At 38.2% G+C, this 16,581-nt stretch overlaps 1 protein-coding gene and 1 non-coding gene across 2 annotated transcripts; both read left to right on the top strand.

Annotated features, from left to right (window-relative positions):
* Positions 1 to 242: 242 nt before the first annotated feature.
* On the top strand, positions 243 to 12,604 carry LOC131168185 (uncharacterized). The gene is made up of 3 exons (XM_058127462.1): positions 243 to 1,050; positions 1,237 to 1,466; positions 12,045 to 12,604. The coding sequence occupies exons 1-3, from the start codon at positions 705 to 707 to the stop codon at positions 12,321 to 12,323; spliced, it is 855 nt and encodes a 284-aa protein (XP_057983445.1). The 5' UTR covers positions 243 to 704; the 3' UTR covers positions 12,324 to 12,604.
* Positions 12,605 to 15,199: 2,595 nt separating this feature from the next.
* On the top strand, positions 15,200 to 15,306 carry LOC131143595 (small nucleolar RNA R71). Its single transcript, XR_009133580.1, has one exon. It is a non-coding gene; the product is annotated as a small nucleolar RNA R71 (small nucleolar RNA).
* Positions 15,307 to 16,581: the final 1,275 nt, after the last annotated feature.

Below are 16,581 nucleotides of genomic sequence, written 5' to 3'. Positions count from 1 at the left end.
ATTTTATTTTAAATTAATATTAAAACGGAAAAAAACTCCAATCTAAACCCTAAACCCAAATTCCACTCAAACCTAAAACTGACTCAACCCAAGCCCAAGCCCAAACCAAAAGAACCAGACCCAACTTAACCTAACTTGACTTGAGCCTACAAACGCAATTGGCCCAAAACCACGCACTCCAAACCCTAAAACTTAAACTACCAACCTCAAGCCCCAATTCAAGCTAATCTAAACTGACCTAAGCTAGTTCAAATCTCATGCCCAACCTAATCTATCCCAACCCACGCCCACAAACCCCACCTGACTCTAACCTAATTTACATGAACCCAATTAGCCAAGCTTAACAAACTAACCCAAGGCCCAACCTAACTAAACTTCAACAAACCCTGACCTAATCCTTGCCAAGCCTAACCTTGACCAGGGTCAAATCCAAACAATGATCCCCCTCTTTGGTTCACAACAAAGGGAGAGAAAATGAAAGAAATGAATAGAAGATGAGAGAAGAGATGGAGATTGAGAGAGGAGAGCTGAACTTTGTAAGATCCAAACTTGGATCTAGAAGAAAAAGCAGCGAGTTTTGAGCTCTCTGCTCTGATGCCTCAATCGAAACCTAGAAAAGAGAGAGTGAGAAAGATATCAGAACCAGAGAGCAAGGCGGTTAGAAAGTGAAAAAAAAGTGCGAAAAAAACAAAAAGTGAAAACCAATGGCTGACCAATTAGTGGCAAACCACCTGGGGCCATGGCGGGAGCTGAAGGGCAAGGTGGTGATGGTCACCGGAGCTTCATCGGGCCTTGGCCGTGACTTTTGTCTTGACCTCGCTAGAGCTGGCTGTAGAATTGTGGCTGCTGCCCGCCGAGTGGACCGCCTCAAGTCTCTCTGCGACCAAATCAACCACCTCTCTTCTTCTTCTTCTTCTTCGCCAGCTGTCGGAGCTGTTGCTATTGAGCTCGACGTCACTGCCAATGGTCCTACCATCGACGCCTCCATACAGAAGGCCTGGGAGGCATTTGGCCATATCGATGCCTTGGTTAATAACGCTGGCATTAGGGGTAATTTGGCTCTGCACTTTTTTTATTCTGTGTTTTAGGGTTTTAATCATTTGTTTATGTTAATTAGCCCTGTTCGATTTTGATTTCCGTAGACCAAAATAACACGACCTTACTGTCTAGGGATTTTGTTCCTGTTCGATTTTTAGAAAAATGCGTACGTTTCAACTCACTTGTTGTGTATGCTAGGCTCTGTGAAGTCTCCATTGAATATATCTGAGGAGGAATGGAACGATACTGTCAAAACGAACCTAACAGGATCGTGGATGGTGTCAAAGTATGTGTGCATACGAATGCGCGATATGAATCAAGGGGGATCCATCATCAACATTTCTTCTATTGTAGGCCTTAATAGGGCGCTGCCGCCTGGATCTGTTGCCTATGCTTCTTCAAAGGCAGGCGTGAACACCATGACAAAGGTAACATCATTTGGCATAAGCAATCATATACGACATTGTTACTAGTCACCAGCTTAAAGTAATTTTTTTTCAAGGAGAGATGCACTGTGCAGAAAAAAATTCTAAAAATGAGAAAACCAAAATGGAAAGATAAGCTGAAGGAGAGATAGCTCAATGTTTCATGAGAAAACCAATTTAAGTATTTTGTTATGCACTATGATGATAAATTGTAACAGAACTACAAGGAATATGAATGAAAATAACATGCAAGGGAATTGAAAGAATAAGAAACATAAACCTTGAACTCGGTCATTCAAAGAACATTTCAAAGCTAACTGAACCTGCATTGAAAGTGATTATTCATTAGAGCCACTTTCATCTGCTGCCTTACTGCTCAATATTTATTGGAAGGTGGCTAAGTGTTGGTTAGAATGTGGGAAGATCTTCTTTTTACGGCTGCAATTTTGAGATTTTGGTCATTTTTAAACTATTTTTAATCGGAAAAAAAAAAAAGATTTATTTAGAAAAGAAAGGAGTCGTAAGGGGGATGATAATAGGGATACGAAAATTTAATACAAAAAACATGAACGTAGTCATCAAAGCCAACCATTCAGGCTGAAAGTCCAGAATATTTAAATGCTATTTCGCAATGCAACACAAGATTTTAAAACAGTGGCAGTGCCATCAGATTTATGCATGATGATGTCTTGGTAAATGCTATATCTCATTTAGAGAGAGAGAGAGAGAGAGAGAGAGAGAGAAACCTCGGAAAAGAAAAACCTTTGGGGTGAAGCCACACAAATATATATTTTTTGTTTTGTTCTTTTATTCTGTTTTTCCTTTCTATTGATGGTTTGGCTGGAATAAGGATTTAAGGTTGCTCTCTAAATTGATTATTTTGTGTCCTAAAGATCCCGAATATTGCTTGCCTAAACCCCTTCCTTGTTTTGGTCTAAATTTTTCACGTGCCACCAAGGAGGCTTTCATCCTTAAATTTTTCACATCCATTCCATGAGATCCGTTTTGCAACCGTTTTCTTTAATTAGCTTGTTTAGTATGATGATCACCAGTTTCGGTTGAACCAAAGAATAATGTCAAAACCTGAATTATATTCTTTTAGAGGGTGGTGATCTCAATATGCATTCTGCCTCTTCCTCGTGCTCCTGCTCCTGCTCCATTTGATTGAACCTACCATGGATGGGAAAGTTGTGAATTCCTTTCAAGAGTAAGGGAAAATCTTTAGCAAAAGATCTTATCTTGGCAGCCGGCAGCAGCGCAACAGCGTGTGATTCATCATAACTGTATTGGAATTATCCTCGTGCAGTTAATGGAGTTGGGGCTTGGTAGTAAGTCTTAATTTTTATTGGAGTTGGGGCTTGGTAGAAAGTCTTAATTTTTATTGCTGTTGGCTTTCAATTATCTAACACGTTCATGGCCCGACACATCATTGATGAAGCAGCTTAGTGTACATGCTTACGCAAATGATTAGTAACTTTCTTAGTAATTTCAAGTGAAGCTTCAAGGCATGACTTCTTTATTCAAAGATTCAATCATGTCTAGCTTAATCTCTATAGGGGGTATTTTCCACTTCATGTTCTTGATGCATTGTCATATTTCTGAATTTGGGATACCTCAAAAATATTTGCTGGCTTTTCTAACTAAATTGTTCATTGTGGTCTAGTTTGCCTTTGTTTTTTCTGTAATTATGTAACTGGACCACCTCTTGATGGGGATAAGAACTTAAGGATGTCCTATAGATGGATTATTTTGTGTCATATTGCTTGCTAAATTCCTCCCTTGTGTTGTTCCTAATCTAGGAAGCGTTGATACCATTACGGGATATGAATACGACAAAAGACTGATACAACAATATGGTGATTTTGTAAAAACTACGATACAACATGATTGGGATATGTTTAATTAATATTATATAATTAAACATATCCCAATCGTGTTGTATGGTTGTTTTTACAAAATCACCATATTGTTGTATCGGTCTTTTGTCGTATTCATATCTCGTTATGGTATTGGCGCTTCCTAGATTAGGAACAACACAAGGGAGGAATTTAGCAAGCAATAAGACATATATATATATATATATATATATATATATATATATATATTATATTAAGGCATGTTTTTCCTTTTAAATGAAAAATATTGAGGTAATAGGCATTATTCATGCTTAGTTATGAACTGCATAATCATTAACACTCATATTAGAGAACTCAAGAAACATTCATCATTCGTCAACAGTCAAAAAATGGTCGAAGGCTTCAAAGAAAAATACAAAAACGTTTGTCCAACTATAAATCTAATTGACAGAATAAGAGTCATGAGACATCCATCAACCATACATGCATCATTATTTTCACCATCACCATCTTTGAGGAACATGGAAATTATTGGGTTGGATCTAAGAGCAATAACCATACACAAGCAAAATAAACAACCAAAAATGGAACACCAGGTTTACGTGGTTTACCCCAATCTGACCTACGTCCATGGAGCACACACACACACAACTTCACTATAAACTAGGAGAATAACACAAGATGGAGGAGCGGCTCTGCTCAACTCTACTCTCTCACTTTCTCTCAACACTCTTTGTTCCTCACACACTATGCACGCAACTCTACACACTCTCTGTACTTTGTTCTGTGCACAACTCCACACAACACCCTCTGCACTCACAATGTTTTTGCCACACAACTCACAACACAAATTACACACACATATATAGGCATAGCTGCAAAGGGTGGAAGTCAAAATAGGTGGCTTAATTTTAATGCAGATGATCTGGATAGGTAGTCGCCGGTCTCCAATGTCAACAATTGCAGCTAGGTGGTGTGGTTGTTACGGATGCGTGGTGCGATTGCCTACTCCATTACGAGTCACACCTTAACAATCTCCACCTTAGCTAGTATCAACTCCCAAGTCCACAACTCCACTTTGATATGAACTTGAGTGAGGCAAATCTTCATGTCTTGGTTCAAACGTTTGAACCATGCAAAGAGCACCACTTTCTTCATCGGCAAACCGAACTCGTTTGTCCATTCCCGACAACGTGCAACTGTCATCATCCGAGGTCAAACCACCAATCATTGTGGTTCTCATCAACTGATATAGCCCACGAGACTCCTTCCTAGTAAAAACCATTGAGTCACATCGAGTCACCTCCATAGCCCCACCTGCGATAGAGATTTGACAACCCTTAGAATCCAACCAACTAAGGGAGATAAAATTTCTTTGCATTTTTGAACGAAATTTACGCCATCCAAAATACAGACCGCTCCAACAAGCGTCTTTAGTTTCACAGATCCAATCCCTCTGACATAGCATGAAGACCCATCATCGAGTGATATCGTACCACGCTGTTCTTTAAAAGAATGGAAAAATATTTCTTAAAACAAACATGAACTGAACTTCCAGAGTCTAAAATTTATCTATCATCATTTGGACTGCTGTGAGCATTCATGTTATTTCCCATCAATTTTCGACACTCCCTCTTCATATGACCGTACTTTTTGCAGTATCGACACTGCACATTATTTCGATTTATTTGTCGATGTAAGCTACTTGCCATTACAAGGACCTCATCATTATCATGTCATGTGGCATGCTCCGATACATCGACACCAACTCGTGTCTTCCTTTCTTCTTCACACCGTTTTCGATCTTCACAGTCACTTTTGAAGTGACCCTTTTTATCACACCAATAGCATACAACCTCACTTGTATCTCGTCTTTTTGATTTTGAATGTCATTATTTACCTCCAAGCTTTCGATCTTTGCTTCTTCCTTATCTCTCACTATTAGCCACCAAAGTCTGCTTATGAGAAGTCACAACCGACTTTCTTAGTGTCTAAGAATCTTGAAGTGATGCCATCATATTATCCAACTTCAAGGTATCCTTCCACATGAGCAATGCAATTACCAGACTATCAAATAAAGATGGTAAAGACGACAAAAGTAGAAGCGTCTTATTCTCTTTATCAATTTTCACACCGAGGCTCAATAACTGGATCAAAATCTTGTTGAAATCATTAATGTGATCAAAAGACTACTTCTCTCGTTTATTCAGAGTTAATAAAGTTTCTTCTTCAGAAACAACTTTTTATTAAGGGACTTCGACGTATACCTCTGCTCCAATTTTTTTCAGGGCTTCATCGATGAAGTTTCATCTAACATAGAATATTTGACTTCATTTGATAGACATAAACGAATGGTACTAACCGTTTTCATTTCCTTTTCTCCCCAATCATCATCTTTGATATTATCTAGCTTCTTCCCGATTAGCGGTTTGATCAAGCATTCCTGAACCAAAATATCCTTCATTGTGCTCTGCCACAAGCTGAAGTTGTTCCTCCCATCAAACTTCTCCACCTCAAATTTTGAAATGTCAATACCTACCATTCTGCTCCGAATCTCACAAAACGGACAGCATGGTTGGATCCAGGACGACCGAAAACTTTAGAAATGGTTCAAGTTTTTCGAAAAATGGATCTGAAATGACACCGAAAAGCCCGACAAAGAGGTCAAAATTTGGTCAACTTTTTGTTAAACTTAATGAAATATACCCTCTGTTAACGAAATATTCTGATGTCGTTAGCCTTCACTGATGTCGTTACTTAACGCCGTCTACTAACGTGGACAACGTAGGGCCCACCTACTGACGTGGCGCTGCAGGGCCCACTTGGTGACATTGTAGTTTGGGTCCCACTACTTGTAGTGACCCGAAGAATAATATTATTTTAATAATAAAGAGGGAGAGAAAATGGAAACATGAACAAAAGGAGGCCGTAGACTTCGTTGACGTACGCTCTGCGTTCGTCAATGACATCATATTTTGGAGATAATAATAATAATAATAATAATTTCAAGGAATTACCTAGACTCGTCGATGAATACAGGGGTTCGTCGACGAGTGCATACGGAAATTCGTTGACGAATATAGGGTTTCGTCAATGAGAAACTACCGAGCGAAGAATGGGCTGCTCTGAATTTCGTCGACGAATACAGGGTTTCGTCGACGAATTTAATGAAGGACTCATTGACGATGTGACGTGTCTCGTCGACAAATCTGGCCCTATAAATAATGCAAACTCGGATTTTTAACCCATTTTAAGTGCTCTCTCTCATACGAACCCTCTCCCTTCTCTCTTTGATTTCGGCCCCGCCAGTCTTCGGATCGACGATCTGAAGCCACCACGACTTTCCTAGCAGAGTTCTCTTCAAGTTTGTTAGGACAATTCGTCAGTGGAATTGAGTTGGAATTCATCCCAAACTCAGGGTAAGACCTTTTAGCTCATTTTTGGCCTTATGACAATTATAGGAAATGATGTAGGCAAAGAAATAATGATATTTTGTTCTGATAAATGTTGTTTTCAGGATGTTGTGTAGGAGGCCCTGCGGGTGTTAGACTAGTATACCATAGGGGCTTTCCAGTAGTCAGGTAAGGGAAATATGCTATGTTATGAAATTTTGAAATATTATATAGTTTATTAAATTATGAAAATTATGTATTAAAGTATGGTGTGGCTTGAGAATATGAATTTAGTACAAAGATATGTTTTACGTATTTTAGTACCTTGATTTTACGTATTTCAGTACCATGATTATACGAATTCTAGTACCATGATTATACAAATTTCAGTACTATGATTATACAAACTTCAGTATTATGATTATACAGTTCTCAGTATTATGATGTATGAATTACAGTACAGTTTATGCAATATCATGGTTATTACAATTATTTCAGAATCATGGTAAATCAGATAGTTGTATATAGAAATATATTATATGATATCAGACCCTGTTGGACTATGCAGTTAAAGAGCACGGTACCGTTGCTACAGATATTATGTTATGTTATGAGTGCAACCACCTATTTAGATAATATGTGGTAGTAGGTCAATCACCTAGGCCCTTGACGTGGACAGACTCCCCATCATATATGGGTTGAGGTGGGCAGATCAAACCGATGAAGTATAGTGATTTATTCCTAGTTGGCCAGTCAGGGTAAATCCTACCTACGGGCCGCACAACCCTGTCATAAAGGGTTAAATCATGACACACAGTTATCCACAGGGAAAAAAATTCTCAGTTACTATTACATATATACAGGTTTATAGAAACAGGTGACATACCTATGTATACTAGAATTATTTTGAATAGTAATCTACAATACTGTTATGTTAAGTAACATGGAAAGGGTGGGGTATTTTATTACTTGTACTGTACTTTCATTTTCAGTCATACATGATTATATGAAAACAGATTTTCATAATATTGTAGCTCATTTTCCACACACTAGTAATAGCATATTTCGTCTTACTGAGCGTTGGCTCATCCCAGTGTTGAATCATTTTTCAGGTGATCCAGGTAGGCGAGCAGACCAAGCTCGCAGATAGAGGGGCCACAGTACCGCCCTATCAGTAGAGGGTGAGTGTATTTTAAGAGTGTTTTTGTATAGCTCTCACCAGTTGAGAATATTTTGGGAACAGATTTATGTGTATATTCTGGAGAAACATGTTAGTACTCTGGTATTGGTATTGTATATATATTTTCATATGGTTATGTCTACGTGATTTCTGCTTCTCGTTACTTAGGTTAATGATTGGGTTTACCCCCAGTATGGTATCAGAGCACGTAGAATGTTATAGATTATTATAGTATAAAAAAAAAATCAGTTAATTAAGTAGGTCGTTACACTACTGATGTGGTCGTGGGTCCCAGCTAACTGGACGATACGTGGCGTGTGAGGTTCTCATTGAAGTGGCGCTGACTAGGCTGCTGACGTCACGCTGGGGCTCCAAACCAGATATTTTGCTTCGATCTGGCGATTTTGCTCCAACCTCGCTCTGATACCAATTGTTGGGGTGGATCTAGGAACAATAACCACACAAGCAAAATAAACAACCAAAAATGGAACACCAGTCAGCAGGTGGGCCCTATAGTGCCACGTCAGCAAGTGGGCCCCTTGTTGTCCACGTCAGCAGACGATGTTAGTAACAGCATCAGTGAAGATTAACATCGTCAGAATATTCCATTAACAGAAGGAATATTCCGTTAAGTTTAACGAAAAGTTAACCGGAGTTTGACCTCTTTGACTGGGCTTTTCGGAACCATTTCAGAACTATTTTTTGAATGGTTTGAACCATTTCTAAGGTTTTTGGCCATCCCGTATCCAACTGTGCTATCCGTTTTGTGAGATTCGGAGCAAAATGGTAGGTTTTGGCTTTTCAAAATTTAAGGTGGAGAAATTTGATGAGCGAAACAACTTCAGCTTGTGGTAGAACACAGTCAAGGATATTTTGGTTCAATAAGGCTTGATCAAGCCACTAATCAGGAAGAAGTCAAATGATATCAAAGATGATGATTAGGCGAAAAAAGAAATGAAAACGGTTAGTACCATTCGTTTATGCCTATCAAATGAAGTCAAATATTTTGTGTTAGACGAAACTTCACCGATGGAGCTCTGGAAGAAATTGGAGCAGAGGTATATGTCGAAGTCCCTTACTAATAAGTTGTTTCTAAAGAAGAAACTCTATCAACTCCGAATGAATGAGGGAAGTAGTCTTTTTTACCACACAAATGATTTCAACAAGATTTTGACCCAGTTATTGACCCTCGACATGAAATATGATGATGAGGATAAGACGCTTCTACTTTTGTCGTCTCTACCAGCTTCATTTGATGGTCCGGTAACTGCATTGCTCGTGGAGAAGAATACCTTGAAGTTGGATGATGTGATGACATCACTTCAAGATTCTAAGATGCTAAAAAATCGGTTGTGACTTCTCATAAGCGGGCTTTGGTATGTAATAGTGAGAGACAAGGAAAAAATAAAGATCAAAAACGGTATGAAGAAGACAAGAAGACACAGGATGGTGTCCATGTATCAGAGCATGTCACATGACATGATAATGATGAGGTCCTTGTAACGACAAGTAGTTTACATCGACAAATCAATCGAAATAATGTGCAGTGTCGATACTGCAAGAAGTACGACCATATGAAGAGGAAGTGTCGAAAATTTATGGGAAAGAACATGTATGCTCGCAGCAGTCCAAACGATGATGGATGAGTTTTGGACTCTGAAAGTTCAGTTCATGTTTATTTTAAGAAGAATATTTTTCATTCTTTCAAAGAAGTTCGCGATACGGTATCACTCGATGATGGGTCTTAATGCGATGTCAGAGGGATTGAATCTGTGAAGCTGAAGACGCCTGTTGGAGCGGTCCGTATTTTAGATGGTGTAAATTTCATTCCAAACATGCGAAGAAATTTGATCTCCTTTATTTGGTTGGATTCTAAGGGTTGTCAAATTTCTATCGCAGGTGGGGCTATGAAGGTGATTCAACATGACTCAATGGTTTTTACTAGGAAAGAATCTCGTAGGCTGTATCAGTTGATAGGAACCATAGCAGTTGGTGGTTTGACCTCGGATGATGAGAGCTGCACGTCGTTGGAAACAGAAAGACGAGTTCGGTTTGCCGATGAAGAAGGCGGTGCTCTTTGGATGGTTCAGATGTTTTAACAAATTTATGAAGATTTTCCTCGATCAAGTTCGTATCAAGATGGAGCTGTGGACTTGGGAATTGATACTCGCCAAAGGGGAGATTGTTAGGGTGTGGCTCGTAATGGAGTAAGCAGTCGTAATCGTTGATGTTAGAGACCGACAGATGCTTACTCAGCTCACCTGCATTAAAATTAAGCCACATATTTTGACTTCCACCCTCTGCAGCTATGCCTTATATGTGTGTGTAATCTGTGTTGTGAGTTGTGTGGCAAAAACATTGTGAGTGTAGAGGGTGTTGTGTGGAGTTGTGTGCAGAATAGAGTGCAGTGAGTGTGCAGAGCTATGTGCGTTGTGTGTGAGGAACAGTGAGTGTTGAGAGAAAGAGAAAGAGTAGAGTTGAGCAAAGCCGCTCTTTTTTCTTGTATTATTCTCCCATTTTATAGTGAAATTGTGTGTGCTCCGTGGACGTATGTTAGATTGGACCGAACCATGCAAATATGGTGTTCCATTTTTTATTGTTTATTTTTCTTGTGTGGTTATTGTTCCTAGATTCACCCCAATAATCTGGAAATAGGGGTCCTTAAATCAAGGGAAAGTCTCATCTGAAGAGAAAAGGCCAAAGAGAGGGGGAAGGAGGAGGTAGTGACATACATTAAGGAAAGGAAGTCTCCAAGCCTTTGAGAGAGAAGAGGCTTCGAGCGTTCAAAGAAGCCAATATCATCGTCAAATGTGGATGTCACGTGACATTTGTGGCGACTAGAGGCTAGGAGAGAGGTCGAAGGTTGAGATGTCCAACAACTAGAGGTTGGGAAAGAAGATTGAAGGCTAGGAGGATGGACCGTGAGAGCTAGGATTCCACTTCCAGACTTGATTCGATTGCAAAGCTCCTGGAACTGCTCCTCTGTGCGCGCGCGCGTGTTTTTGGTGTGTTAAAAGTGGCAGGGTAAACGCAGCATTTTGGCTTGAACATGTCCTGAGAATATCCATTTCATATTTAGTCATGTCTAGGCATATACCAAAGGGGGAGAAAAAAGGAGTTTTTTCCTGTTTTAACTTTTTTAAAAAAATTATATATTAAATAATACCTCATGCTGGGAAGTATTTCCCAAAATGACTCTGACGTAATCTCGCTACTTGAAGTAGCGAGATTTGTCACGTGTCACTTTAAGAATTATTTTCCTAAAAAATTATTGTTTAATATATATTTTTTTTTAAAAATGATAACGTGAAAACACTCTAGGCCTCAATAGGAAATAAAAAATCATTTCGTCTTTAAAGCCCTAAAAAAACCTAAAATAAAAAAGCTACAACTTATAAGCCTAGACCTGCAAAACCTCCCCTCCAAGCCTCCATCCTTTCCTGCCACTCTTAGCTCATGTATTTCTTGTCAATTGTAGTGCATGTCTAATCACTCTCTGCCTTCCCCATTCCTCCATTATGCTCCCTCCCCCACCCCCCCCCCCTCCTCTCATCTTTTTTCGTCTATGCATTCTTTATTCTTTAATATATTTTTTAAAAAAAAAGTTAAAACGGGGAAAAAGTCGAGAAAAAAAGTAATTTTCAACATGCATGTTGGATGCATGTCCATATCTGTTACGTGTTGGATGCTTGTTCGTTCCTGTGCATGTTAGGTTCCAACACCCTGCCCCTTTTGAAGTGCGCCCGTGTTTCCTCGTTCCTACGTCCAAAACCCAAATTTATTATGTGCCCCCCTTCTAAATAAAGTAAGGCACCCTGAACCTGATGGTAAGATATTTCATTCATTTATTCAGATTCCCTTTTGATTGCCATCTCATCTGTAATTAGCTTGTTTTAGAAAGGTGCATCTCCCATGCTAGTTGAACACCAAAACTTAATACATATTCTTCCCGAGGTTAATACCCACCTCTACATGCAAAGTGTTTCTCAATCTATTTGTTATTCAAGTTTCAAACCGTTCGTCATTTTATTTTTTCTTTTCCCCTTTTCCTCTCTGTTGCTGTTTTGTTATTTGTCAAATTTAATTTTTCTAGTACTTGAAAAAAAAAAAAAATTGGGTTTTACTAACTTGAAAAAAATAAATAAAAGTGCAGGCAATGGCGATTGAATTGGGGGAGCACAAAATTAGAGTGAATTCAATATCCCCTGGACTGTTCAGGTCCGAGATAACAGAGGGCCTTATGCAGAAAGATTGGCTTAATAAGGTGGCCATGAGAATCGTGCCCTTGATGACGTTTGGATCAACAGACCCTGCATTGACATCTCTCCTTCGATATTTGATCCATGACTCTTCTGAATATGTATCTGGCAACGTTTTCATCGTCGATGCAGGTGTTAGCCTCCCCGGTGTTCCCCTCTTTTCTTCCCTCTAAATTTCCTACTTGTGTTTTTTCTAGTTGAGTAGTGCAGCATTATTAGCAATAACAGTACCACACATGATCAGACCGCAAAGGATAGCTCATCAGCAAATATTGAAGATGTGCCAAACCAGAATCCTTCAGAATAATTTTCTGTTACATGTGTCTTATTTCTATTTGTAATACTGAAATCTGTTACAAAAGAATATTCCATCTTGATGTATATAAATATCATGTTTGTATGGAATATTGAACAGATGAGAATGATATAATTCCTCTCAATGTTATTTTGTTAACTCTGTTTTATAATGGTATCCAGAACTAGCTATGACTCACGTCCATCGTTTTAGGTCTTTCAGTCCAAAGCTCATACAGCTTTTCTCCCATGGCTGAAATCCCTGAACAAACAAAAATTCCTGAACAAATGATTCCCTTACCCCCAAACCTTTAATGTGTCTCCTTCCTCCCCCATAAACTTAATCACTGTCAAATTAAACCATGAAAACTATCTTCTGTGGAAGGCAAAAATCATGCCCTTGCTCAAAGGATAGAACTTGTTCGGGTATGTTTATGGGACCATTGTCCCCCCCCCCCCCCTAATTGCTTGATGAAAGTTCACAACAAACAAATTCTTCTTTCTTATCTTCAACCTATGGCCGTTCTTATTGGAATGAGTTCATTATTTTCGTTCTCTACCCCCATCACTCCTCCCTTTTTAGGCATTATTTGCACCAGACTTACCCATGAGCTATCAGAAATAGGGTAAATAATTATGGCATCCAACAATTTGAAAACTTCCCTTCTTACAACTTCTTGCAAGTTCAAATCAAGTCTCCTTTGTGGCTACACCGTAGGGTTATAATTCTCTTCCATTAAAATCATGTGCATGCAAATTGAAGGGATTATTCCCTTAATATCGGCTATAGTCCATCCTAAAGCTTGCTTGTGAGCTCTCAAAACTCAAAGTAACTTCTCTTCTTCAAAACCTGTCAAAGATGAAGACATTATTACAAGTAAAGAAGAATCATGCGAATATGCATATTTAAGATGAGAAGGAAGAGGTTTTAGTTCTAAATATGGGGCCTCAATGATGGATGGCTTTTTTGGAAGGTGCCCAATGTTATGTTTTTCGGCTTTCCTTTAGGCAAGTAAGGCAGAGATGCTTCCAAGCAATGTGCATAATTGCTTATCTTGGAATTCTTGGAATCAGTAGTGTCGGATTGAATAAGACATGCCTCAAGTGGTTCCTCAGGATAACTCTCTTCAAAAGTGTTACCATAAGTTCATCAATCACATCTATATTGAAGCATGTACCGGTTGTTGACGGATATTTAATTGCTTTAAACACATTAAATGTAACTTATTCATCTTGCACCCGTAGTATTAGTTTCCCTTGTTGCACGTCTATGAGAGTTCTTCCCATGGCTAAGAATGGTCAACCAAAAATAAGTGGAATTTCTCGATCTTCCTCCATATCTAAAACAATAAAATCTACAGGGAAAATAAACTTGTTAACTTTAAGAAGAACATCCTCTACTACGCCTCTTGGTCGTTTAATGGATCGGTCTGCCAATTGAAGTGAAACAGTAGTGACCTTGACCTCTCCTAGCCCTAATTGCCTGAAAATAGAAAAAAGGCATCAAATTTATGCTTGTACCTAAATCACACAAAGCTTTTTCGAAATAAAAGTTTCCAATGGTGCAAGGAATAGTAAAGCTCCCTCGATCTTTAAGCTTTGGTGGCAGCTTATTTTGCAATATGGCGGTGCACTCTTCGGTCAACATCACAGTCTCATACTATCCTAATTTACGCTTGTTTGATAGAATCTCCTTCATGAACTTCACATAGCTAAACATTTGTTCCAAGGCATCTGCAAAAGGAATGTTAATATGTAACTTTTTAAAAACATCAAGGAATTTAGAAAATTGTTTATCTAACTTATTTTTCTGAAGTCTTTAAGGAAAAGGTATATGAGGAACATAAGGAGAAGTATGAGAAAAAGAAACGGGAGAATTTCCTAAGTTTTCCACTGTTTGGCTCGGGACAGGGGTGGGTGTCGCAATCTTGGATGTGGGTATTGTGGATCTTATAGTTGGCTCCTCTTTTTCGGAATTTTGCTCTTTCTCTTGTAAATTAAGCTCTCTTCCACTTCTTAAAGTAATGGCCTTCACTTGCTCTTTCGGATTGTTTTCCGTGGTGCTTGGAAGTGATCCTTGAGGTCTTTCAAACATTAATTTTGCTACTTGAACAACCGTCCTTTCAATGTTCTGCATAGTGTTCTTGTTTTTTTTTAAAGCAATGTCATGATCTTGAAACCTAGCATCCACCTTGGCCATAAATTGTGTCATTACCTCTTCCATATTCGACTTCTTCTCATGTTGTTGATTTTGAAATTTGATAGGAGGCTTGCAAACATTTTGGGAGTTGCTCCATGAGAAATTTGGGTGGTTTCACCATCCTGGATTGTAAGTGTTGGAATAAAGATTGTTTTGTCGTTGGTAATTCGACACAAAATTTGCTTGCTCCGAACTATTGTTGGCGAATGGATTTCCCACTTGACAATCTACTCTCATATGATTCCCTGCACAAAATTCAAAAATTATAGTAGTGGATTAAATGACACTCATAGTGATATTGTCTAATTTCTTAGATAAAGTTGCAACTTGAGCAGTTAAAGCAGAAAAAGAATCAATTTCGTGAATTCCCTGGGTTCTTTTAGATGTCACTTGTTTCGCTGGCCATTGGTAATTGTTGGTTGCCATCTCCTCCACCAACTCATATGTTTCTTCCGGTGATTTCTTCATCAAAGTCCCTCCAACTACTACATCAATCATTGTACATGTGGTAGCCTACAACCCATTGTAGAAGGTTTGCACTTGAATCCAAATAGGAAGTCCTTGATGTGGGCACTTTCTAAGCAATTCTTTATACCTCTCCCAAGCTTCATAAAGCGACTCCATATCAAATTGGATAAAAGTGGTGATATCGTTTCGCATCTTCACAGTTTTGGCCGGGGGAAAGAACTTTGCTAGAAAATTTTTATCCACATCATCTCATGTAGTTATAGTTAGGGGTGGAAGTGAGTTTAACCATGCCTTTACCTTGTCTCGGAGGGAGAATGGAAAGAATCTCAATCTAATAGCATCATCAGAAACTTCATTATGTTTAAAAGTATCACATAACTCAAGAACATTAGCTATGTGAGCATTTGGATCATCATGTGGCATGCCACTGAATTGCACTATTAAAGCCACCATTTGAAGAATAGCTGGCTTTATCTCAAAGTTATTGGCTTGAATGGCAAGTCGTCTAATGCTAGAAGTAGCTCCGGTGACCAAGGGAACAACATAATCTCCTAAAGTCCTGTTTCCAAGTTGATATTTCATTGTTTCGTTCTCAGTTGTGGAAACCTTCTTCTTCTCCTTGTTCAGACATTGAAATGTGCGTTCAATTTCAAGGTCAAAAGGTACTAAATCCAAACTTCGAGTGCGTCTCATGCACAACTCGGGAAGCCTTAAAATAGAAATAAAAAAATAAAAAATTAATACTAAGATAAAGAAAAATCAAATTAACCTAGAACTAGTTGATATCAAAAGTAATAGAAAATAAATAGTCTTCGTCGACGGTGTCAAAAACTTGTGAAAATTCACAAGTGCACGAAATCGTAACAAGTAATATAGTGATAAAGAAGGGTATCAAACCCACGAGGACTATTTACCTATTAACTATAGACTTTTTTTTAATTCTAAATTCTTTGAAAATCAAGAAAAGTGGTGGATTTTGAATCTAAAAAATAAAATAAAAATAAATAAAATTAAATCAACTAATTACTTAAAAAGAATAAGATTTCACCCAATAATAAAACACTAAGACATCTGACTCACCTATCCAATCCAATCTCAAATCCTAATCATGCAATCAATCAATTATCATCATATTTGACGGAAAAATATTCTAACTTATCTAAGACCCTTTCTCGAGTAGAATTAAAATTACCCAACATACGATAACCCACGATATGTCTATGTCAATTTAAAAGTATTTGAGTACATTAAAATTAATAATATTTTACATAAAAGCCGCACAAATCACGTTGACACATTTTTATCTTTCGTTCAATTCATGGCATACATCATGCGAAGCTAAACTAGATGCATCATCTCTCAAATTAACACGCACAACAAATCATTCAACTATTGGCCAAATAATTGAAAGCATTAAACTCAAAGATGTATACTTAAAATGAATGAGAAAATTATGATCATATAAAAAT

The sequence above is a fragment of the Malania oleifera genome, chromosome 11, assembly GCF_029873635.1.
Source record: "Malania oleifera isolate guangnan ecotype guangnan chromosome 11, ASM2987363v1, whole genome shotgun sequence".
In the NCBI taxonomy this organism is placed as follows: domain Eukaryota; kingdom Viridiplantae; phylum Streptophyta; class Magnoliopsida; order Santalales; family Ximeniaceae; genus Malania; species Malania oleifera.
Note: the sequence above shows the minus strand (reverse complement) of the source record. Positions and strands in the feature narration are given on the sequence as shown.